This window comes from Pantherophis guttatus, chromosome 2, assembly GCF_059756535.1.
Source record: "Pantherophis guttatus breed Tessera chromosome 2, ASM5975653v1, whole genome shotgun sequence".
NCBI classification, from domain to species: domain Eukaryota; kingdom Metazoa; phylum Chordata; class Lepidosauria; order Squamata; family Colubridae; genus Pantherophis; species Pantherophis guttatus.
In genome coordinates, this window is record NC_142064.1 from 19,054,891 (window position 1) to 19,079,855 (window position 24,965).

Below are 24,965 nucleotides of genomic sequence, written 5' to 3' on the forward strand. Positions count from 1 at the left end.
TGGTATGACAAGGTTAAAGTAAATGTTGATTTTAACAATCGCTTTGTTAGATGTGCCATTCTAAGTGTTTGGAATAAACAAGGTTTTCTATGAAGATGCCTCTTTGGGGGTCCTCCCAGGAAGCTTTTTTTCAGAAAAGGAACAGCAGTGAAGCTGAACTGGTGGACTTATGGTCAAATAATATCTTTTAATTTTGGTGATCCTAGCCTCAAGTCTAAAGAAGAGCTAGAATCAGAAGGATGATTGCCATTTACAATGAAAGAAAGATGTAAATTAGACAAAGAGTTATGGGTTTGACTTTAATATGAATTGGAAATCCTGCTGTGTGGTAGTGGTGAACATATTATTTGCTAAGGGCTATAAAACATTATTAAATTTGGATTTGGAAAATGAATATGTAAAGCATTGTATGATTAAGCGAGCAAGGAACTTTGGATATAATATAATGCTTGAACAATGGGAGAACATGTGGACGAAATATTTAAAATTTATACTAAATTATAATTTAAAATAATTTTTTTATAAGATGATGTATCACTGGTATTTAACACCAGACAAGTTGTTAAGAATATATAAAAGTATTTCCAATGAATGTTAGTTAGCTAATAGCTACTGAAGAAATTATGTAACTGTAGAATGTGTTACATTATAACATATTCAGTTATGATTTCAGACACAAGTCAACCATTTTAAACTATAATGCAAAAATATCTGTGCTTTAATGTTTACAAAATTCACCTAGGAAAGTTACAATTGTCTTTGTTTTATCCAGCCAAGATATCAAATGATGAGATCATTTAAAAAAAAACAAAACCCTACAATCCCATCCAAAGGAAACCTAGAACTAACTAGGGAAATGGGAGGAGGCAACTGATGGCTTGTCAGAATCACAGAGTTGGAAGGGACCTTGGAGGTCTTCTAGTCTAGCCCTCTGCTCAAGCAGGAACTCCTATTTCAGACAAATGGTTGTCCAATCTCTTCTTCAAACACTTCCAGTGATGGAACAAGTCTGGAGGCAAGTTGTTCCACTGATTAATTGTTGAGCGTTCCTTTTACTTCTACCCTGAAATTCACTCTTGAGAACAATGGTCCTCTTTATCTGTCCAACAGAAGATGTAAGAAATGAGGCCTCTTCCAAACATAGTTCAGATTGTCTGCCACGGTTTGCCAAAGGACTGGATGTGCTCCTTCGCTTTCATCCTTAATGATGCAATGCTGGTATTCCGGGGATCCACTTCTTCCAATGGGAATTTATCCACAAAGTTCGTCCCACATTGATAAGGTGGTGGTGGCCCCATGACCCCCAGGGGCTGCAAAGTGTGTCCCATGGGGGGAGAGTTTAGGAAAGGAGGAGGGGTATAGCTGCTAGGGAGGCTCTGCGGGGAGGACACAAACCCAGGCAAAGTTTGGAGGGGGCTACTGTTCGACATGGGTGGGCTGAGCCATGATTCCAAGGGCAGGTTGCTACCAATAGTCCCAATGGCAGAAGGTTGAGGAGAGCGGTTGAAGGAGAGGATGGGCGAATCCTGCAGCTTCATGGAGGTCATTTCCAGCTTCTCCTGACGCCTCCATTTCGCTCTCCGATTCTGAAACCAAACCTAGGGAAGCAGAATTCAGAATGAGTCACATGCCAGAGAAGGATGCCATTCATGTCATAAAATAGTGCTACGTACTGATATTGTTGTTACTATGACGGTGTGAATGTTAGAGCAGCGGTCCACAACCTTTTGGGCACCAGGGGCAGGTTCCATGGAAAGAGGTTTCCCGTGAACCGGAAGGGGCGTGGTTTCATGTGCTTCCTGCATCCTATGGATGGGTCTTTACTTGTTTGTGCAGCCCGCTTTCTGCTGGGTACTGGTCCACAGACTGGTGGTTGGGGACTTGAAAAATTTTTAGTAAGGGGTTCTCTGCCCAGTTGTTGGATGGGCGTGGCCATGATGGGTGTGGCCTAGTCAACCTCCTGCACTATGGCAGGGGTGGGTTGCCCTCCCTGGGCTACCGAGGCTTTCCTCAAGCCTCTGGAAGAGCAAAAACAGCCTCCCCCAGGCTCCTGAGGCCTTCTGTAGGCCAGAAATGGGCCAGTTTCTGGCCTTCCTGAACTTCTGGTAGGCCGTTTTTCACCCTCCCCAAGCCTCTGCACTTACCTGCATCCAAAATGGGCCATGTGGGAAATCCTGGGAGGGGCGGGGTAGCGTGGGCAAGGCCAGCCAGGAGTGGGATTTGTGGATTCTCCGAACTGTACAGAATCTTAGCTAGAGATTCTCCTGAACCCCTGCAAACCCCCAGCAGCCCACCCCTGGTTGGGGACCCCTGTGTTAGAGCAGGGCCCCCCAACCCCTGGGCCTCAGACTGGTAGTGGTCAATGGCCTTTAGGAACCAGTCTGCATAGCTGGAGGTGAGCAGTGGGCAAGTGAGCAAAACTTCATCTCTATTTACAACCATTCTCCAGCATTAGCATGGTTGCCTCAGCTCCACCTCAGGTCATCAGGGATTAGATTCTCATAGGAGTGGAAACCCTTCTGTAAACTTTGCATGTGAGGTTGTGCGCTCCTCCTCCTTCCCCCCCACCTCCCCAGTCCGTGGAAAAATTGTCTTCCATGAAACAGGTCCCTCATGCCACAAACATTGAGAACAAGGATGTTAGAGAGAGAAGAAAGGTGTTTTTTTTTTAAAAAATACAGTATGTAGCCCCAAGAGCTGAGGTAAACCTGAGGGAGACTTCATTTTTAACTGATAAAGCGAGAAGATACAACTGTTCCTCTCCCAAGTGTTTTAGGGCATATCCATGAATCATCACGAGAGAGACAATAAGATATCCAAGTTTCTCTAGTGAACTTTTGGACTGGAGGAAAGGGAAATTCTGAATGATCCATTGTCTAATCTAAATTGTATGCACTTAGTAGTTCAGAGTGTAATTTATGGAAATGTGAGCTTCTTTCCTATCTTTAAAAACTTCTTGTACTTTTAGGAGTAACCTTTAAGACATCAAGTTTCTCCCAACCCAGAGATTCAAGGAAGAACTTTTTGGAGTAATATTTTGTTATCTATATCTACAGTATCTCTCTCCCTCTCCCTCCCTCCCTCCCTCCCTCCCTCTCTCTCCTATCTATCTATCTATCTATCTATCTATCTATCTATCTATCTATCTATCTATCTATCTATCTATCATCTATCCATCCATCCGTCTATCTATCATTTATCTATCCCATCCATCCATCCATCCATCCATCCATCCATCCATCCATCTGATTTATATAGCCGCTCATCTCAACAGTAAGTAACTTTGGTAAATGGTTTTGGAATTGTAAGGTTTATAAAAAAATTTCCAGTAATTATTCTCTTTTTTAAAAAAATATTACACCAAGCACTTTTGATGGCGAGTTGATTATTTAAAGCCATTTCTGGATTAATCGGAGAAGGAGAGAAAGTAGAAGAGCATCCTAATCCTTTGTTCCTGACTTCCACTGCAAACATGCACAATTACAAATAACTGAAGATACTGAAACAAACATGTTCTTCCTTCTTTATTCCTTATTTCTCATCTCTTTATATGCTGTCTATCTAGGAGTGAATTCTAGAGTGTAAAAACTTCAGGACGAAGTCTTGTCCTCTTATATTTTATAAATTGCCATGAGCACTGATGGAGATCAGATGTGTATGTGTGATTTTGCAGTGTTGTGCATAGCCACAGAGAATATTACGCATGAACCCAAACTGGGGTGAACAAACTTTAGAAGGCTTAAAATCCATGCTTGGGCTTAGACCAGTGTGCTAAGAATTGCGTGCTTATAAGAAGGTCAAGCGAAGAAGAGATTAAGATAAAATAAAAAAATAGGGAAAAAGAATATTGTGGCAGAAATTGAAATATGTAAATTGCATTTGGAAAAAACAAAAAAGATTGGAATTGATTATAAAAATTAACACATAACTAACATTAATAAAACTTGTTCAAAAGAAAAAAGAAAAAAAAAGGTCAAGTTTAGGAAGAAAAAGCTTTAAATGTATTTCAGTCAGACTGATGTTTTATTTAAATTTTGATTAAACCGTATTATTTTAAAAAATTTCTTATTGCATTTTGGTTAATAGGAGTCTTCCCCCACCCCAGAATATATATTTAACAAACGTCCATCACATTAAAATAAAAATGACAAATTGGCAATAGCTTTAGTGGACAACATTGTTTCCCTCTCTGAGGGAGATGGGCTGTTTAGAAATATGAAACATAAATAAATAAAATAAACACCGTCAATGTTTTTCCCTTTTGAAGAGCCATCCTAAATGATGTCCCAAATACGTAAGCTTATGATTGAAACCTGGGTCTCTCTCATCAAACATTTTAATTAATTGAGAAGTTTGGTGGGAAAATGCCCTATATTACATTTGCCACAAAGCAGGAAATGCAACATGTTGGTGCAGCATGATGGTAGGTAGATAGATAGATAGATAGATAGATAGATAGATAGATAGATAGATAGATAGATAGATAGATAGATAGATAGATAGATAGATAGATAGATAGATAGATGAGAGATGGATGGATGGATAGGGATGGATGGATAGATGGATAGATAGATAGAGATAGATAAATGGATAAATAGATAGGTAGATAGATAGAGATGGGGGAGAGAGAGAGAGAGAGAGAGAGAGAGAGAGAGAGAGAGAGAGAGAGAGAGAAAACAAGCAATTAATATTCATAAACTCTTGGGGCTCCAAAAGGCTCTTAAAATTTGGCTTTGGTCCCATACCTGGGGTTAATATGGGGGTGGGGAGGACTGTTTTAATGGTTATTTTTAATCCAGATTGTCTTGCTTTATGTTTTTAAGTTTTATGTTTGGTAAGTCACTGAGAGTCCTCGATGACTTACAGCTTTGTAAAGCTTTGCTTTAAATCACTGGAATTCTAAGTATACTTAATTGGAAGAGTTTTGCTTAATTACTGAGTTCCTCAAAAGTCTATTGCACGGGGGTAACATTGCAGAAAAATTATTTTGTAGGACCAAAAAAGAGAACAAATGATCTACTTATTAAGAAGTGACTCCATGCTGTACGAGCTCTTTTAATACTATAATCAAAAACTAAAGTGCCCAATGGAAGAGAAAGTAACTCGCTATCCCATAATTAAATAGCCTGTGTGAAAACAATTTTCATCTAGGAAATTGTTCACAAGACTTCCTACCACTTTTGATCAGGAAACTCATGATACTGTCATGCTAAAAGAAATTCAACGGAGATTAAAAGGAGGGAACACCCTCCCCCAAAAAACTCCTTCCCATAAAATTTATGAAAGACAAATAATCATGCTCCCATTTATTTTGTACCATATCCATTGCCCCAACAAATAAGGATGTACATCCTGAATTACATATTGGCTGAAGCATTTCAAACCTACTTTGGGTTTTAAGCAACATTACTTAAATCCATGTTTGAGTTTTTTTGACAGTAGCCATTCCTCTGTCCCACAACAATTTCTTTTATAATGTGTCTTAGTTTATAAACCCATTTTTGTTTTCATTAAATAGGTAACATGTTTCCTGTTTTTCCTTTTGTCTTCACTGTTTAACCTTATCCTGGATTTTTCACTTTTTTAAATGAGCTCTTTGAATTCTTCCGTAGGTCTGGCTCATAAAACGGTATGAGCCGCATATCTCAGTTGTGTTTTGATCTCCAATTTTAATTCCAACTGTTACTGTTTCCAATCCTGCCTCTTCCATAATAGATTTAGATATGGAGACAATGTGGCAAAAAGATGTTTTGGAAGAAATGGCAAAAGAGAAGCAAGATTTATCTGACAAGCCAGAGAAAGAGTTGACATTGAAAGTGGATCTAGCAATGACAAGCTCCAAGAATGATATGGAAAAGATGTTTAATTGGATATACAAAGAAACCGATCGATGCTTTAAAAATAAAATAGAAGTAACAAGTAATAAACCAAGAGAATGACCTGAATAATTCTTTTACATTGGATTTACAAAATAGATTTTTTTAAAGTTTGAGTTTTGATGACTCTTGAGAGAAGAGGTAAAAAAGAAATTAAAAGAAATCTGTTTATATGATTTGAATGGACTAAAGATTAAGATTGTTAGAAGTAAAAGGAAGGTATATAAAGTTGGTTTATTTGACCAAGGTTAAATAAATAATCCTTAATGGATTTTTGCTGATACCAAAACTGAAATGGTGAGGTTTTATGGATTTGTTTAGAGATAAGAGGTGGGATGTGGGATCAAGAAATCATTAGTTGCAAATTAAGAGGAGGTCAAAAGTTGCTAAAATTGTTTATACTTCTTGTGATGAAAGTTGGAAATCACTTCTTTATATATTTTTCCTCCTTTTTAACTATATTCTTACTTTTTTCTTTCTACTCTCTAGTTTGGCCTTTCCTTTCCACTTTTTACTCTTTCTACACTTTTTTCCCTTCTTTTAATTGTATTAGTTTTTACCATTGCACTTACAATATTTAATAAATATTTTTAAAAAGTGAAATTCTCCAAGTCTTGTTGTCCTGTGTAATGCAAACATAAGACCCCATTCTTACATATTTTTGCCCACCCAATTACATTAGAAAGGGCATCTGGCTAGTAAATGCTCAGCTCCATTCAGTCGTCCCGACTCTACCCCAAATGAAGAGATTACAAATCATATTACATTAGTAAAAAGTTATGTTACATTAGTAATCTGATATAATGTCTCTCTGTATGTTTATAAGGCATTTCTTTTTCTAGGAAGGCATCTATTCATCTTTACAGTATATCATGCAAAATTGATTTCCAATCTCTAGGTCAGGCAGTCTTGTTCCATATTTGTTGACACAGAGCTGTTAGCATTATAAATGCCTATTGTCCTACAGCTTTAACAGCTGGACAATACACTTCTATGTACTTGATGCTTTCTCTTTGTCAGTCTATGGGCTGTCCTACATAAATAAAAATGCCAATTTTGATGGAAAGAAGGAACAGTTGTCCCAGATCACTGAAGTTACCGGCTAAGCACAATGATTAAGTACCCTAGCTTGACTTAATGGTTTAATTTATGACTTATTTGGGATTTGATCAAGCAGTTCAAAAGACTCGTACCAAGGGCACAAGTGCATTTGCTTTAACATACAAAGGGTGATAGTTTTATCCTTGTTCATTACATTGCAATTACTTTTTATGAGATATGAAAGAAAATGTGTCCCATATAATGTAAGTGATTAAAGTACACTCTTGTTTTCTTTTATTTAATTTCAGCTTCAAAATTCCCATAAATAGTTACATAACTTCCTTCAAGTAAATCCCAAACAAATTTGAAAGTGTTTATTTGGAAGAAAGGGGCATCTTGTTTTTGAAGTTTGCAGGGAAAAATAACAGCTAAAGGAATGAAGCACTGAAAACGAAGGTGGGGTATCAACTAAATCATGCTGTCTTCTACAGTATAGTATTATAATTTAAAAAGTAATTCATTAAACTTCTATCTATCTTCCATTTCTGGACCTTTCCTTACACCCCTGGATTTATAGGTTCCAGTGAATGAATAAACACATCAGTTTACAGTAGGGCTAGGCAGAAATTCACTTGGATCAGATTTTAACACAAATCAGCCTCATTTATATTGCTCAAATTAACACTGAATGAGAACACAATTATCCATGGGCTTTGATAGCTCTCCAAATTTTGCAAAGAAGTTCTTGAATCAAAAAACGTGAAAGTAATTTTATAGCATCAGGCAAATCTTCCTGAAAATTGCTTGCAGAAATGTGGAAACTTGGGAAAGGGCACGCCAAATACATATGATTATTCCCCAATATTTGCAGAAACAACATGGAACAAGCTTACATTTGGGGCAAGGTGAATATTACAGAAAGGAAAACAAGAGATTAATGCATTTTTACGTGTGTGATTTCAGATGATTTTATGGGCTCGTAATATCATGAGTGGAAGGACCACAAGTTACAGGTGCTGAAACCAAACACTAATAATTACAGCCTGAAATGTTAGAACACACAGACACACTCGCACACAATCAGATTAGAGAAAATCCCTTTACAAACCATTTAACCTGGGTGCAAATCTGAAATTAACTCCAGAGGGGCAAAAAGACAAAAAAAGAGAGTGCTTTTAAATTGGATTAGTAAAGCAAGGTAGCTATTGGGTTGCAATGCTCTAATGAAGGAAGAAAAAAGAAGTTAATTATTCAAAATTTCATGGTGCAATTAATTACATCACCATTAGAAGGGAAGGGAAGGGAAGGGAAGGGAAGGGAAGGGAAGGGAAGGGAAGGGAAGGGAAGGGAAGGGAAGGGAAGGGAAGGGAAGGGAAGGGAAGGGAAGGGAAGGGAAGGGAAGAGCATGTCTTTTACCTGAACTCTGACTTCAGGTAGATTGACTTTCATGGCAAGCTCTTCTCGGCTGTAAACATCAGGATAGTGAGATTTTTCAAAAGCTCGCTCCAGCTCGTGTAGTTGATAAGTGGTGAAAGTGGTACGGTTCCTTCTATGCTTCTTCTTGGGCTGGTCTTCATCTAAGAGCTTGCCATCACTATTGCAAGCAGCCAGCTCCGGGCTCAAGCAGTTGTCCGAATGTTTGGTACTGTAGGGATCTGAGAAGTGAGAAGTAGGGAAAGCCTGATCGACCTTTAAGTGAATTTACACCAAAATTGAGCATATCCATGCAAATTCTCTTGATTTCAACATCCTTTTATTTATTTTTTCCCCAGACAGTTCCTTCAATTGCTTATTTGTTTTATTTGAAAGAGCTTTCATGAAGAGTTACATGAGGGTCTCTAGCTATTGGTGCGCACTCCAAATAGAGATATTCTAAGAGGAAATTGTGTATTTTCTATTAACTGTGCAGTGCTTCGGATTTGAATTCAAGAAGTTGCTTGAAGCTATGCAGGAGTTCAAACACAGTGTCAGCAATTCCTTAACCAACCACACTTTTTTCCCAAAGGAATGGCCTCATACTGGGAATGGATGCTGCTACTTTAATGGATTGCCAACAGGTGCTTTTTCTATCCTATCCAAACTCTTTTTGGAGTTCAGTTCAAATCATTGCACAGCTCTGCCAGGCATTTTCTCAAGATGTATTGCTAGAACTTGTTCTGCTATTAGGCAAATGTTAACTTCTTTGCTTTTGCTTCCTCTTTTATCGATTTATTTTGAAATTCTACGTTGTCCCAATGGTGCTTTGTCTAAAAGGCATCCGGACTTTCTTGGTTATCACGAATGAAGGAAAATATATATTGAAAATGTTTTGCTTCTCATCTAGGAAACTTTTTCAGTTCTAATTGACTGGTGCAGAATGGAAGGATTTATATTTATAATTTATATCTGGAAGGATTTATAAATATAAATTATATTTATAAATCCTCCCATATCCCACTAATCAGCTAGAATCTAAGATGCTTCTTAGATGAGAAGCGAAATGTTTTCAAACAAACAAACAACAACAACAAACTAACAAAGAAGCCCAGTTGTCTTTTGGAAAAAGCATTTTGGGACAACCATGACCTGAGTGACTGAGAATCTCCAAAGACATAACATCCATGTTAAAATCAACTATTCTGATTCAGCTGCTCATTTTTTCTGCTCCCTTAAACTGTGATAAACATGCCTACATCCCACTCTTGCTCAAATCTACCCAGAAGTAAGTTGCTTTGGATGTAATGGGAGTTGTGGACACTAGTTTTGCTTGAGTATTCTATTGAAGCCCTAGCAAACAAGGAAGGGTTGAATCCCACAGTCACTCTACACCAGGATTCTCCAACCTTGGCAACTTTAAGCCTGGCGGAGTTCAACTAGCAAAGCTGGCCGGGGAATTCTGGGAATTAAACTCCGCCAGGTTTAAAGTTGCCAAGGTTGGAGACCCCTGCTCTACACCATAAGTCATTTCTTTTCTTTCTTTACATTGAAAGATTGTCACTACCATTCTATCCATAATGACCCCTTGTCTCCAAACTTGTTCCTCGTGTGTTCCTGTATCGGTCCAATTTCTGGTTCTCACAGCAGTCCATCAGATACTCCTAAGAATGGCATAGTTTGCATGACAAAATTGTGAAAAGACCTTGGCTTTGCCCAGCAGGAGTATGTGAACTGGAAACTGAGTGCAATCCTAAGGCTAACTTCCTCATAAGAATGTTCCTTTAAAGTCAAGGCATCCTAAATCACTTTGGTTATGACTGATACGTCCATCTCATCCATTTCCAAGGATCTGAGAACCACAGATTTAGGGGGCCCTGACCGACATCTTAGAGATTAATCCAATTACTTCCAAGGGGCATGCAGAATGCGCTTATTTTCTTCTAAGGGCATGCAGAATGCGCTTATTTTATTTATATATATATATATAAAATCGCTCCCTCAAATCCTTTCCTATAAGGAGTGCAGAAACTTCTTCTCCGAGGACCCCCCAAAAAATCACTTCCTTTTTTTAACCGAGTGGCCCATTAAAAATGATGCTGATTAAAACTGCAAGGTCTTTTGGGGTATATGATCCATCAGCCACATACTGAGTATCAGCTCCGTGCTCTTTTGACAGATCATTTTGGATGAAATCGTATAAGGATGGCAGTCCCCACAGGAGAACCAGAGAACCAGGCAAGTTTCAAAAAAAGCATGAAGGCTATTATGTAAATGGAAGGATGTCTTTAGCAAGAAAACTACTTTGGAAATGATCACATTTTTCCAACAGGGTTCCTTGATACTCTCCGAAATTGGTTGTTTTCTTGCAGAAGTTTCATTACCCAAACTAGGTAACAGCATCAATGCTAGACAACCAAGCTCAGAGAGCACCAAGAACTCCTCATTTCAACCCTGAGTTACAACTATTCTCTTTTATTGGCAGGGAATCAATCTTCATCAATGCCTTTCTCAAAGGGGCCTCCTTCAGATGCTTTGGGACTGCAACTCTCTTGGGTCCCTGGCTGGGAACTTTATGTGAAGTCACAATGTATCTGGACTGCGCAGGTGCTGGAAAGCATCTCTAACCTATTTTCCAAGGTAATTAAAAACAACTTTATTATAAATGAGTCCCACAAAAACCCTTAAGGTTAGCTAGCCTAATATTTGTCCCCTTCTGTTCAGCATGAGGAATGGAATATGCACCTGGGACCTAAGGGACTTCCATATTATGTAATAATAAGTGGGATGCATATTAAGAAATAAATAAAATTTTTACTTGATCTAAAGCTTATTTCAGCAATTTATTTATTTATTTATTGGTTCGATTTATATGCCGCCCTTCTCTGGAGACTCAGGGCGGCTTACAATGCGTTAAGCAATAGCCTTCATACTTTTGTACATACCTGCTTAGTAAGGCTTTCGGCCCCCCCCCCAGCGGTATTCTTTTTTATACAAAGTCAGCTTTTGTATTTACGTTTAGCTGCAGCAAATTTGCTACAGTTATAGCTTACATACCGAAATAAGCTTTTGATATCAGTAAAATTTTATTGCCTTATTAACATGCACTCCGCTTTTATTATGTTTGCGAATAAGTCAAGGCGAAGAAAAATAGGGGCTGATATTAAAACCATCGTTTTCCCAGTTACCGAAGGGAATTTAAAAAGACTCCTGAATAAGGACTTCCACGGACGCCACACATTTTGACCTCCCCAAATTCTGGGCTGGGAATTATGGATGCTCGGCTGGATCCCAGCTTTAACGTAAGAGCCTTGGTGGTGCAGTGGACTAAAGTGCTGTTAAGTAGCACTTAGCTTCCAGCTGCCTGAAATTACTGCGAGTTCAAATCTCACCAGGCTCAAGGTTGACTCAGCCTTCCATCCTTTCGAGGTAGGTAAAATGAGAACCCAGTTTGTGGGGGCAATAAACTGACTTTGTATAAAAAAGAACACCGCTTAGGGGGGAGGCGAAAGCCCTACTAAGCAGGTATATACAAAAGTATGAAGGCTATTGCTTAACGCATTGTAAGCCGCCCTGAGTCTCCGGAGAAGGGCGGCATATAAATCGAACCAATAAATAAATAAATACAATAAATAAATAATCCGTGGACAGAAACTCCCCCCCTCTCCCAATCCCTCCTCAGAAGTAGGGCAATACCTGTCCTAGCATTCCCGAATGGAAGACATAGAATCAGGAGTGTTCACAGGGAAGGAGTAAAAAGAGACCTGTTTATATATGGGTTCCTTTTTATCCAGTTTTTAAAATTAATTTTAAATTAATCTGGGGCCCTTGGTTGCTCCCAGAGCTTGGTTGTTCGATTGCAGACATTTCCTTACCAAACTAGGTAACATCATCAGCGCTGATTTTTAATGCTGACTGTTTTTAACCTTCTAAACTTTTTAAACTGTTCTGTTGTTGTTTTAGGAGGTTGTAGGCCCACCTAGAGTGAAATGGGTCACCTATACATTTAATAAATAAATAAAATAAGTCAATAAAGAAATAATAAAAATCCAATTTTTAAAATTAATTTTAAATTAATCTGGGGCCCTTGGTTGCTCCCAGAACTCCGTTGTTTGATTGCAGTCATTTCGTTACTAAATTATAAATCGAACCAATAAATCAATCGATCAATAACGGGTGCCAGAAAAGGGACTGACGATTTCTCCCCTTTCCCCCTCCCCGCGTCTCACCTCCGAAGCGCCCCGTCCTGGGGCTCGCCTGCTCCTGCCTCAGCGCCTCCTGGGCGGGCATTTGGGCGAAGCCTTCCCCGCCGGCGCCCGTCTTCTCGGCCGCTTCCTTCCCCGGCTTGGCCCCCTGGCCGTTGCCCTCGGGGCTTTGGAAGCTGCCCAAACGGGGGTCCTCTTTGGTAAATCCCAGGATGGCCTCGATGCTGTGGAGACGAGACGGGGGACCTCCCGACACGGGGCTCCTGAGCAGGGGCCCAGCCAGCGAGAAGCCTCCGCCTCCGCCCCCGCCGTCGCCCATGCTCAGGAGCGCGTCCTGGGGCGGCAGGTGCATGAAGGGAGCCGGGTGGCGGACCAGCCTCCGCCCGGCTCCGGGGGTGGGGGGGCAACCCAGCCGCCGCCCCGCCGAGTTCCGCGCCTGGGAAAGGCCGAGGCGCTGGAGTTGGGCGGGAGGAGAGAGAGAGGGAGAGAGACTCTTCGGACCGGGGGAAATGAGAGGGGAGGGGGCCGCGGTGGCTCAACGTGGGCCCCGACGGACGAGGCTCCGCTCGAGCGCGGCCGGCGGTGCGAGGAGGCTAAGCGGCATCAGCCGGGGCTGGAAGGCGCCCGGAGAGGAGAAGATCGGCGGGCAGTTGGGCCACCCGCTTCAGCCGGCGGGACGGGCTCTTCTCTCGGCCAGGCAGGGAATCAAGTCCGCCTGGGCCTCGACGCTGCCGCCGCTGCGGCTCCCGTCCTCAGGGATAAGTGAGCTCGGAGGTTTTTGGCCCCCCGGCAAAGGCTGGCAGGAGAGCCCCGCCCTCCCCCAGAAGCCCCGCCCCCTTCGTTCTAAAGGGAAATTGACCCGCTGAAATTGACCAGCCGGGCAAAAGAGGAAACCGACGCTGGGAAAGCGGGAGGCGATCGTAAAGACGGCTGGTTGACGGGGGGGGGGGAGGGCGCTTGGGGAGCGAACCCTTCTTCTTCTTCTTCTTCTTCTTCTTCTTCTTCTTCTTCTTCTTCTTCTCTTCCTCCTCCTCCTCCTCCTCCTCCTCCTCCTTCTTCTTCCTCCTCCTCCTCCTCCTCCTCCTCCTTCTTCTTCTCTTCTTCCTCCTCCTCCTCCTCCTCCTCCTCTTCTTCTTCTTCCTCCTCCTCCTCCTCCTCTTCTTCTTCTTCTTTTCTTCTTCCTCCTCCTCCTCCTCCTCCTCCTCCTCCTCCTCTTCTTCTTCTTCTTCTTCCTCCTCCTCCTCCTCTTCTTCTTCTTTTCCTCCTCCTCCTCCTCCTCCTCCTCCTCCTCCTCCTCCTCCTCCTCCTCCTCCTCCTCCTCCTCCTCCTCTTCTTCTTCTTCTTCTTCTTCTTCTTCTTCTTCTTCTTCTTCTTCTTCTTCTTCTTCTTCTTCTTCTTCTTCTTCTTCTTCTTCTTCTTCTCTTTCCGAGGAGAGGCAATTCGTTCCTTTCCAGTTGCGATCGGTCCAGAGGGGGGAAAAAAACAAGTTGATTTAGAGAGCAAAAGAGAAAGATCCTGGCAGCCAGAGTCGGCCCAAATAAATAAATAATAAATAAATAAACAGAAAGGAGAGCCAGTTTATTTTTATTTTTTTAAAAAAATGATTTGGGAATCCTGCAAAAAATAAAATAAAGAAATAAATAAACAAACAGAAAGGAGAGCAAGTTTGTTTATTTATTTATTTAAAAAATGATTTGGGAATCCTGCAAAAAATAAACAAACAAACAAACAAACAAACAGAAAAGAGAGCAAGTTTATTTATTTATTTATTTATTTTAAATGATTTGGGAATCCTGCCAAAAAAATAAAGAAATAAATAAACCCGACCTTCCTTTACTTTTATTTTATTCTTTTTTAAAAAAATGCATTAAAGGTAAACTATGATTTGATCGGACATTTTAAGGGAAGAGAGCTTTAAAAAAAAAAAAAGTTGCTCTTTGCAATGAGAGAAATTAGCTCCGGACAGTTCTGGACGTTTTATTTCTTTTTGGCTGGTTTCCGACACCGGGATAAGAAAAGAAGCGAAGTGGGCAGGAGCGAGCCGAGCGATGCGGAGGAGTTTCCCAACAAGTTACTCTATAAACAGCCTGACTGAAGGGGCCCGAATCCTTGAGTTTTCCAGTTATTTAAATCAAATAATAAAAATAAATACCGAGAAGAAGAAGAAGAAGAAGAAGAAGAAGAAGAAGAAGAAGAAGAAGAAGAAGAAGAAGAAGAAGAAGAAGAAGAAGAAGAAGAAGAAGAAGAAGAAGAAGAAGAAGGCATATTTTTTCAAGCATATTTTATTTTTCTTTTCCGCTTCCCCCCCACCTCCCATTATAAATGATTTCTGATTTCTCTGCCCCTTTCACACAGAGCGCATCCTATAAACTTTACTTACTTCACGGCCTGCCTAGTTAGTAGAGCAAAGGCGCGATTTGAAAGCCGATTTAAACTCGGTAACCGACGGGATGTCCTTAGCTGAGCGACCTTGGGTGAGCACAATCGTTTTTATCCTGCCACGGGATAATTTTCCGTCCGGAATTCCACTCGGGACTCAATCACAGTTCGGTGTAGCTTTTAAGCCTCCGTTTAACAATCCCATTTAAAAGGTAATTTCTTAATCTGCGTTAAATCGATTGCTCGCAGGAATTAACCGCTACGCGCGCTCCCACGCCTGGTTGTAACGATTCTTTAAAAAAGAAAGAAAAAAGAAAGAAAGAAAGAAGAAAGAAAGAAAGAGAGAGAGAGAGAGAGAAAGAAAGAGAGAGAGAGAGAGAGAGAGAGAGAAAGAAAGAAAGAAAAAGAAAGAGAGAGAGAGAGAGAGAGAGAAAGAAAGAAAGAAAAAGAAAGAAAGAAAGAAAAAGAAAGAAAGAAAGAAAGAAAGAAAGAAAGAAAGAAAGAAAGAAAGAAAGAAAGAAAGAAAGAAAGAAAGAAAGAAAAGACGTTCGGTTCCCTGGGGCGCGAACTTTCCCCAAGATCTGACCTACCTTAGAAAGTCCCGTTTTGGGAATGAAAGAAAGGAAATTTTACTTTGGTTTGGTTTCTGTCCTATTTTCCCAGCGCGCTAGGATGGAGGGCGCCCCAAAACTTTCGAGGAGTCCCCGAAAAAAACCAGCAATTTTGCAGCGCTCGGAAAGTACCGCCGGCGGATTTTCCGATCAGAAAATGGTTGAGAATATTCATAGCTCGGGGTTGTGGGTTGTAGGATTTTCTGATCTTCCCTTCCAGATCCTCAAGGAATCCCAGACAGTTGGGATCCACCCAGACAAGCGGGATCCCGGAAGGGCAGCGAATCGCAGGAAGGGGAAGCGATTCCAAACAAACCGCGGGCTTGTGAAACCCGAGGTGTGGCCCTGACACTCTGCACATGGTCAGAAGACAAGCGCGTTCTAGACTTATTCCCGGCGGGAAGGAGAAGGTAAACGTAATTCTAGCTGTTTCCATCCGTCAGTTTTTTCCCCCCGTCTAACTAATCTTAGTAAGAGCAGAGTCCAGCAGGTTATCTTTTGCTCCGACGATTAACCATAATCATGCTTCCAAGAATAATTCGTAATAAAAACGGTAAGAGATCGCGTGGAAGCGAGAAATGTTATTTTTTTGGTGCAAAATCCCTATGGGGACAATAGCTTCCTTGACAAAGATCACGTGGGTAGAATAGAATAGAATAAAAACGTTTATTGAATAGAATGGTAGTTATAAATATGTGGAATCGGAGAATAGAAATGGTTTGAATCGATATATATTTAAACGTGCAGGCTTTCTATGGATTTTGATTCCCCTCTCTTACAGCAGGTGCAACTTTAAAAACCAACAGGATTTTCTATTCGTTCCGGGATACGATATTAAATGTAACATCCCATAGAAATAAATAATTGGATAAAATGTTCTAATGGAGGAAAATAACAATAAAGGAAGCATTCTTTTTTTTTTTATTGAAAAGGTTTTTCAAATACAAATTTTTCCCCCTTTTCCCCCCTCCTCCCTAACCCCCCCTCCCCCTCCCCTCCCCCTGTGGCTTCTTCAAAATAAAACCCAAATTCATAACAGATTATATAATACTTTACCATCCCCTTACTCCATCCCCCATATACTGACCCTTTCTTTCTAATAATATTATTATATCCCCCTTATACTATACATTTCAAAATAACATTCTACTATAACATTATATAATAACTCCTAATTTAGCATAATAATATTATTATATCTCCCAGTTTAGCAATTTCTGCTCATAATCTACCCTTTTTCTGCCCCCCCATACATGTACCTCTTAAATCAAATCTTTTATATATATTAATATAATATTTCAAAGCAACCTTCCGCTATAAAGGAAGCATTCTTAATAAAAGCGGTGCATTTATATCAGCCAGAAAGATGCTTCCATAGTCTCACTTACAACATAATAAAGATGCAAGTGCAAAAGATCCAGTGGTTTGTGTGTGTGTGTGTGTGTGTGTGTGTGTGTGTGTGTAATTGTGAGAAGAGATTGAATCACTGAGTCACACGGGGGCCATTCTGTGCCCAGTCTTCGCTGAAAGACACCCTGGGAAAGAATTCAAAAATTCTCTCTTATCAATCAACCAGATTGTGCTTTTCTGCAATTTGGGCTGAGCTGGGCAGATGAATCTGGGCAGGTCAAAGCTCCCCCACCCCACTAAATCTGAAGAAGCCTGCAAGTTGGAAACAGAGGGTGGGGAAGTGTTAACTCTCTACTTAAATTCACTATTCCATAATGGTTGTAAAAAAAAAAAAGGTGGGTTTGAGACTTTGAGTCACTGTGGTCACCATTTTTATTATTTCTTTATTTACTTATTTTATTTATTTATTAAATGTATAGGTGACCCATTTCACTCTAGGTGGGCCTACAACCTCATAAAACAACAGCAGAACAGTTTAATAAAAAGTTTAGAAGGTTAAAAACAGTCAGCATTAAAAATCAGCGCTGATGATGTTACCTAGTTTGGTAAGGAAATGTCTGCAATCGAACAACCAAGCTCTGGGAGCAACCAAGGGCCCCAGATTAATTTAAAATTAATTTTAAAAACTGGATAAAAAGGAACCCATATATAAACAGGTCTCTTTTTACTCCTTCCCTGTGAACACTCCTGATTCTATGTCTTCCATTCAGGAATGCTAGGACAGGTATTGCCCTACTTCTCAGGAGGGATTGGGAGGGGGGGAGTTTCTGTCCACGGATTATTTATTTATTGTATTTATTTATTGGTTCGATTTATATGCCGCCCTTCTCCGGAGACTCAGGGCGGCTTACAATGCGTTAAGCAATAGCCTTCATACTTTTGTATATACCTGCTTAGTAGGGCTTTGCCCCCCCCACAAGCGGTGTTCTTTTTTATACAAAGTCAGTTTATTGCCCCCACAAACCGGGTCCACATTTTACCTACCTCGACAGGATGGAAGGCTGAGTCAACCTTGAGCCTGGTGAGATTTGAACTTGCAGTAATTGCAGGCAGCTGGTGCTACTTTAGAGCACTTTAGTCTGCTGCGCCACCAAGGCTCTTATATAAAAGTACAATAATCTCCTTCACTTTTGGTCTTCTCCCCAGCTACCCTCTGCCATTTCTCGCAATTTTCCCATGTTCTCTACTTCATTCTTTCTTAAACAGGCAGAGTATGTGGGATGGGATTTGGCCAGTGTAAAGCAGAAGGGAGCTATTTTTGTGTGTGTGTGTGATTTAGAAATCCAGAAATCATACTTCTATTAACCTATCCTAAACTGAGTTTTTTTGGGGGGATGCGGTGGCTCAGTGGCTAAGACGCTGAGCTTGTCGATCGAAAGGTCGGCAGTTCAGCGGTTCGAATCCCTAGTGCCGCGTAACGGGGTGAGCTCCTGTTACTTGTCCCAGCTTCTGCCAACCTAGCAGTTCAAAAGCACGTAAAAAATGCAAGTAGAAAAATAGGGACCACCTTTGGCGGGAAGGTAACAGCGTTCCGTGCGCCTTTGGCATTTAGTCATGCCGGTCACATGACCACGGAGACATCTTTGGACAGTGCTGGCTCTTCGGCTTTGAAATGGAGATGAGCACCGTCCCCTAGAGTCGGGAACAACTAGCACATATGTGCGAGGGAAACCTTTTAAAACTGAGTTTGCTTTTCTTCAGTCATATTATACTGTGGAACACTACTCTTTGGACCAGACTTTTTCAACATTTTCCTTCTGAGGTTCTTATGAAATATCAAGCATAGGGATAGCCTTGAGAAGTCATTTAATTATTTGGCAGATCTCTTTCCATTGAGAATGTATTTAAAGGACTACAGCTTCAAACCCCTATTGTTTAGCAGGGAGCTAGACCTCAGGAGGAACTTACTTGATCCTATGAGCTATATACAAGCTGGTGGGACTAGCTGGCCCATAAGGTGCATGAGCTTTTCTTCATTGGAAGTCTTCAAGATTGAATGATCATTTTTCAAGAAACTCTTAGATTGTGTTTCTTAACCTTGGCAGCTTTAAGATGTGTGGACTTTGGTCCCCAAAATTTCTTGGGTGTGTAGAGGTGAATAGATGACGTTGATGATCCTTCTAGTATGATTTGATTGCTTATGTGTACCCTATGACTATCATTAAATGTTGTACCTTATGATTCTTGACGAATGTATCTTGTCTTTTTATGTACACTGAGAGCATATGCACCAAAGACAAATTCCTTCGGTGTCCAATCACACTTGGCCAATAAAGAATTCTATTCCATCCCCCATATTCTATTCTGTTCTATTCTATTCTGTTCTGTTCTGTTCTATTCTATTCTATTCTATTCTATTCTATTCTATTCTATTCTATTCTATTCTATTCTATTCTATTCTATTCTATTCTATTCTAGTTGTGGCCCTTTCTTGATTGGGATTCCCTGCACACAGTCACTCATGCCCTGGTCACTTCTCGCCTGGACTACTGCAACGCTCTCTACATGGGGCTCCCCTTGAGGGGCACCCGGAGGCTCCAACTGGTCCAGAATGCGGCTGCGCGGGTAGTTACGGGAGCTGCATGGCGCTCCCATACAACACCTCTCCTGCGTGAGCTGCACTGGCTCCCAGTGGTCTTCCGGGTGCACTTCAAGGTGTTGGTTATCACCTTTAAAGCGCTCCATGGCATAGGACCTACCTATCTTCGAGACCGCCTGCTGCTACCGACAGCCTCCCATCGACCTGTGCGCTCCCACAGAGAGGGCCTCCTCCGGGTGCCATCAGCCAAACAATGTAGGCTGGTGACCCCCAGGGGGAGGGCCTTCTCTGTGGGGGCACCTACCCTCTGGAACCAACTGCCCCCAGAGATAAGGAGAATCCAAGACCTCGGTGCCTTCCGCCGTGCCCTTAAAACTTTCTTTTTTCAGCAAGCCTGGCTGGCTTAACAGTTTTAAATGTTTTTAATTGGTTTGTCATTGTTTTTTAATTACGGGGCCAAATTTATATATATCTTTTTAATAGTATTTTAATGTTTGTAGTCTATGTTTTTATTTGGCTGTACACCGCCCTGAGTCCTCAGGGAGAAGGGCGGTATATAAATTTGATATAAAATAAAAATAAAATAAATTCTATTCTATTCCATTCCATTCCATTCTACTCTACTCTACTCTACCCTACCCTACCCTATCCTACCCTATCCTATCCTATTCTATTCTGACTCTATATTTCTGATGAAAAAGTCTGAATCACTCCTTCCAAATTACTTTTCAAAGGGATGTAGGCCTGATATAGTACGTCAGGCACCTAACATTCAGACAGACTGTCCCATAGAAGGTCCTATTGCTTGACATGTTCTTATGATTAAAAAGTGATAAGGCACCATATTCTGTCCATCTAGGGGTCTCCAAGACCTGACCACTTTAAATGGCTGGCTGAGGAATTCTGGAAGTTGAAGTCCATAAGTCTTAAAGTTGTCAAGTTTGGAAACCCCTGATCTAGATTGATAAAATGCTGCAGAATTATGCGTCTCTCTGTATGATGTACAGCTCCTTTGAATTAAACCTAATTTTTGGCGACTACATAAACACGCTTAATATACCTTTTTTTTTTTTTTTTTGCAAAACACCAAAATGATTTCTCCTAGTCTGGTTCATGGACCTGGAATCTTTGGCAAGTTTCCATCCAACTAGATCTAGCTCTGTTTAAATTCCAAGCCCAGACAAATCTCACTCACAAAGATATAATGTCTACATCACTTGTAGATCCAGATGGACAGAAAGTGATGCCTAATTCCTTTTAAAATCAAGTAATAGAACCTCCACATTTGGGGCAGTCTATCTTGATGTCAGGAAAATAGCAGAGAAAGGCTTTCACTTTGCTATCAGGAAAAAGGATGAAAATAATTGGATATGCATCTTGGTTTTCTCCTCAGGGCAACTAAGAAAACTGAGGGGAGAAAACTGAATGTAAAAAAGTAAACTAAATAAAGTGAAACTCATGTAAACAACGAACTGCTGCTGGAGGCTGGCAGGGAGGTCGTTTTAACCTGAAAATCCCAGCCTGGCTGATCTTCTCCTAAACCAAGATTGGCAGTATTTCCCCTAAGCTTCTGCCCACATGTGGTTAAAGGACTAATAGGCTTTGTTTCCATCAATTAATTCTTCCCACCGGTTGCCCTGCTTTTCCTAGTATTGCTGGGCAAGTCTGTTTTTATTATGGGAGGAAAAAAGAGAAAAGAGCTGGTTGCTTTGAAAAAGGGGAGGGCGGGATCGAACCAGTAAGTCCTGGGGATGCCTTTTGTGCTGGTTTCAAACAGCAGGTCATCCACATTGTAGTGGCAACCACGGATGCTCAAAGCCTCCAGCTGGGGAGCATTGTGCCCCATCCCAGTTGCTGTGTAATTTGGGGAACCCAGTAGTGCCTGTGAATAGCTGGTACAATGTTCCTAATATGTTGTCTTTTCAACTCTGGTTTTTTTTTCCCCTTTCTTTTTTTTTTTTAAAGGCGTTCTACCAATGCCACCCAGCTCCTGATTTGAAGAACTTGGAAAAATTCCTGATATCTTCATCACTTGTGCTAGATTTTTGTCCTGTTTTTTCTTGCCCCTGTGTTTTCTTTTTTAGGCTACTCCTAAAAAGATTCACCGTCTCTCCTCCATCTTCAGTTCCTGCTTCTGCAAAATCCTGCTTTTTTTTTTTCCTGCTTCCACTTGCTTCCTCTTTCTGGTGGGAAGCAGGAAACATTCTTGATTTTCTGATTTATGCACAGCTGGGATAGCTAGATAGGTAGGTAGGTAGGTAGGAAGGTAGATAGAAGACAGTGATAGATGATAGATAGATAGATAGATAGATAGATAGATAGATAGATAGATAGATAGATAAGTGGATAGATAGGTAGGTAGGTAGGTAGGTAGGTAAGTAGATAGATAGATTGATTGATAGGTAGGTAAGTAGATAGATAGATAGATAGATAGATAGATAGATAGATAGATAGATAGATAGATAGATAGATGATAGATAGATAGATAGATAGATAGATAGATAGATAGATAGATAGAAAGAATTCTTTATTGGCCAAGTGTGATTGGACACACAAGGAATTTGTCTTGGTGCATATGCTCTCAGTGTACATAAAAAGAGAAGATACATTCGTCAAGAATCATAAGGTGCAACACTTAATGATAGTCATAGGGTACAAATAAGCAATCAAATCATACTAGGAAACAATCAATATAAAACGTAAGGATAGCAGCAAGTTACAGTCATACGTGGGAGGAGATGGTTGATAGGAACGGTTGGTTTAGAATTTTTTTTTTTTTAGACGAAGCTGCAACCAACTTTTGCAGTGTGGGATGTTTCTTTGCATTGCTGCAGTGGGTTTAGCAGGCTTCTTCCAAGGTATCTCAGTTTATTCCCCATTTCCCAGGTTTTGGCACCCTTTCCCCCTCCCTCGACAGTCAGCACATTGTGCCTAATGAGTGTGTTTGGTCCTAATTGGGTAGCTTGGGCTACCTAAGCCTGTTTTTATGGTGTTCTTAATATAATCTGCTCTGAATCTTTCCAACTGAGCTGCCATGAAAGTCTAATTAGAAATAAAGTAAAATAAAACCCACAAGTGTGAATACATATATCTACATCATCATGTCACTCTGTATCTGCATCTATGCAAACATTTCTGTGCCCTCTCAGTCCAAAAGCTTAATTAGTGCTTTCCAGTCTCCTTTTTGCAAATTATTTTATCAGCTCTGGAAACTTTTTGAGGATCACTGCAAAAGCCATCGGTTAGCAACCCTCTGATTTTACCATGTATTTTTGTTACACGGTATCCATATAATGATAAGTGTGTATGTCAGTCTGGGTATGGATACATATCAACACAAACATATTTATAATATAAATGGATGAAATGTTGTGAGATCAAGAAAGCCCATTGAAATGTCAATGTTCCTAACCATCGTTTTGCACAATTTTATATAAGAATTCTAAACTCTTTTACGCTCCATCAATTTGCAGAGATTTTGGCCAGTTAAGCAATAAAAATAAGAAGAAAAATGCCAGAATTGAGATGACAGCAACAGATGGCAAATGCTGTCTCTGCAAAGAAGCTGAAGAAACTGGATCACACAGTTAGCTGCTGACACAAGATCTCACAGACTGCTTACAAACAGCATGACAAAGTAGCAGTAATTGTGGACTGGAATATCTGCAAGCAATACCACTTGCCCGCAAGGAAGAACTGGTGGCAATGTCTATTAGCTAGACCTTTTTGTCTTCATTATCGAAAATTGTTATCTGTGGGGCGCTTATAGGGCAGAAGCTTATCTGTTTGTATTCTAAAGTCCCAGACCATTTTAGCGTCTTCATTTTCTGTTATTTTGTCTATTTTGTGGTCTCACCAAATTCTGGGATTCTATGACTTTGAATTCCCTTTAGAAATACACCAGTAACCTGCTATGTATATCAGTATTAAGTTAAGAGTAGACAAATAATATGGCTGTAAATTTTAATTGTTATTGCACAAGACATTTGTACCCAGATGACACATTGTTTAATGGAAGATGGATTGTTTGTATTAAAATAAAATTTATATATATAAAGTGTTTTTCTATCGAGGCACCTGGTCTACCCCAGCATGTGGGAGGGAGCATACTGCATCCCTTTCGCCTTTCAGCTCCAATCCAGGAGCCCTCAAGCAGTCGCATCCACACACACACACAAAACTATATGTGTGTGTGTGTGTGTGTGTGTGTGTGTGTATTTCTCTTTAGCCAGGTTCTTTCTACGTAAACCAAGATTTTTATGCAGCCCTAGTTCAGTGAAATCCCAATCCACTAGTTTCTAGGCTTTTTTTTTTCAGGCAGCCAGCAAGCACCCTGCTGCCCATTGGGGTGCTTGCTGGCTGCCTGAAAAAAGCCTAGAAACTAGTGGATTGGGATTTCACTGAACTACGGCTGCATAAAAATCTTGGTTTACGTAGGAAGAACCTGGCTAAAGAGAAATACACATAAAGGCCTACGAAAAGAAAAGAAAACAAATATATATATATACAGTATATATATATATAAAGAAATACACCAGTAACCAATACATTCGCCAACATAATCGCCAACATCTGATAACGCATATGGCACAAAAAGAAGAACCAATTCATTCCCACAGCAATGGTGTGGCATGGTATTATTGACATGGATCATTTCATTTTGCACTGACTGAAGTTTCTAAGTGGTGTCTGATGAAGATGAGAGATGGGTGTCTGTTCTCAGTAAATCTAATTCCGAAAAATGCTATAACCCAATGGCCCCCAACCTTTTGGGCACCAGGGAATGGTTCCATAGAGAAAGGTTTTTCCACAGACTGGAGGGGGTGTGGTTTAGCATGCTGCTTGCATCCCGGGAATGGGGCTTTGCTTGTTTGTATGGCCCAGTTGCTGGCATTCCATGGACTGGTGCCATTCCATAGATTAGGGGTTGGAGACCACAATTGTAACTGATATACCCTGGACCCGGGCAAAGGCCTTCCTGCCTATGACTTCCACCTGTTTCTTCTATCAGGAATTGAATCTGAATTGAATTTAGAAAGAACTCCAGATTGCAAGCTCTTCATGATAGCCAGATTAGAAAACAGATTGCAAGAAATATCACAGGCCTAATATATTGATATATACTGTAGGTTATAACAGTGGTGGAATTCAATCTTTTTTACTACCTGTTCTGTGGGCGTGGCTTGGTGGGCGTGGTGTGGCTTGGTGGGTGTGGCAGGGGAAGGTACTGCAAAATCCCCATTCCCTCCCCACTCCTGGGGAAAGGATATTGCAAAATCTCCATTCCCACCCCACTCTGGTGCCAGCCAGAGATGGTATTTGCCGGTTCTCCGAACTACTCAAAATTTCCGCTACCGGTTCTAGAGAACCCCTGGATTATAATAACACAGTCTTGAAAGTCTGATAGCTCCCCCACCTCTCTCTTATACCAAAAAGAGTCAAGGTGAGGCAACCTTAAGTTTCTTTCTCCTGCTTTCTGGGTTTCTCAATA

The 24,965-nt window shown here is 40.7% G+C and overlaps 1 protein-coding gene and 1 long non-coding RNA gene across 3 annotated transcripts; one reads left to right on the plus strand and one right to left on the minus strand.

Annotated features, from left to right (window-relative positions):
* Positions 1-695: 695 nt before the first annotated feature.
* RAX (retina and anterior neural fold homeobox) lies at positions 696-13,292 on the minus strand. 2 transcript variants are annotated; one of them, XM_087885619.1, is made up of 3 exons: positions 12,588-13,292; positions 8,334-8,597; positions 696-1,598 (listed from the first exon to the last, which is right to left on the minus strand). In XM_087885619.1, exons 1-3 carry the CDS (start codon positions 12,885-12,887, stop codon positions 1,146-1,148), a joined length of 1,017 nt encoding a protein of 338 aa, XP_087741745.1. In that variant the 5' UTR covers positions 12,888-13,292; the 3' UTR covers positions 696-1,145. The 2 variants fall into 2 exon arrangements, with proteins under 2 accessions (XP_087741745.1, XP_034298391.2); XM_034442500.3 differs by having other exon boundaries at positions 8,334-8,572; positions 12,560-13,292.
* Positions 13,293-15,360: 2,068 nt separating this feature from the next.
* On the plus strand, positions 15,361-22,986 carry LOC132711414 (uncharacterized). The gene is made up of 2 exons (XR_009622267.2): positions 15,361-15,935; positions 22,948-22,986. It is a non-coding gene; the product is annotated as an uncharacterized LOC132711414 (long non-coding RNA).
* The last annotated feature ends 1,979 nt before the right edge of the window (positions 22,987-24,965 follow it).

Excerpts from the sequence above, each read along its gene's own strand:
- RAX (XM_034442500.3), bottom strand. The coding sequence starts at position 12,887 with ATGCACCTGCCGCCCCAGGACGCGCTCCTGAGCATGGGCGACGGCGGG. Across the intron at positions 8,573-12,559 it reads CAGGACGGGGCGCTTCGGAG|ATCCCTACAGTACCAAACAT; the intron begins GTGAGACGCGGG and ends CTCACTTCTCAG. Across the intron at positions 1,599-8,333 it reads TACCTGAAGTCAGAGTTCAG|GTTTGGTTTCAGAATCGGAG; the intron begins GTAAAAGACATG and ends CTGCTTCCCTAG.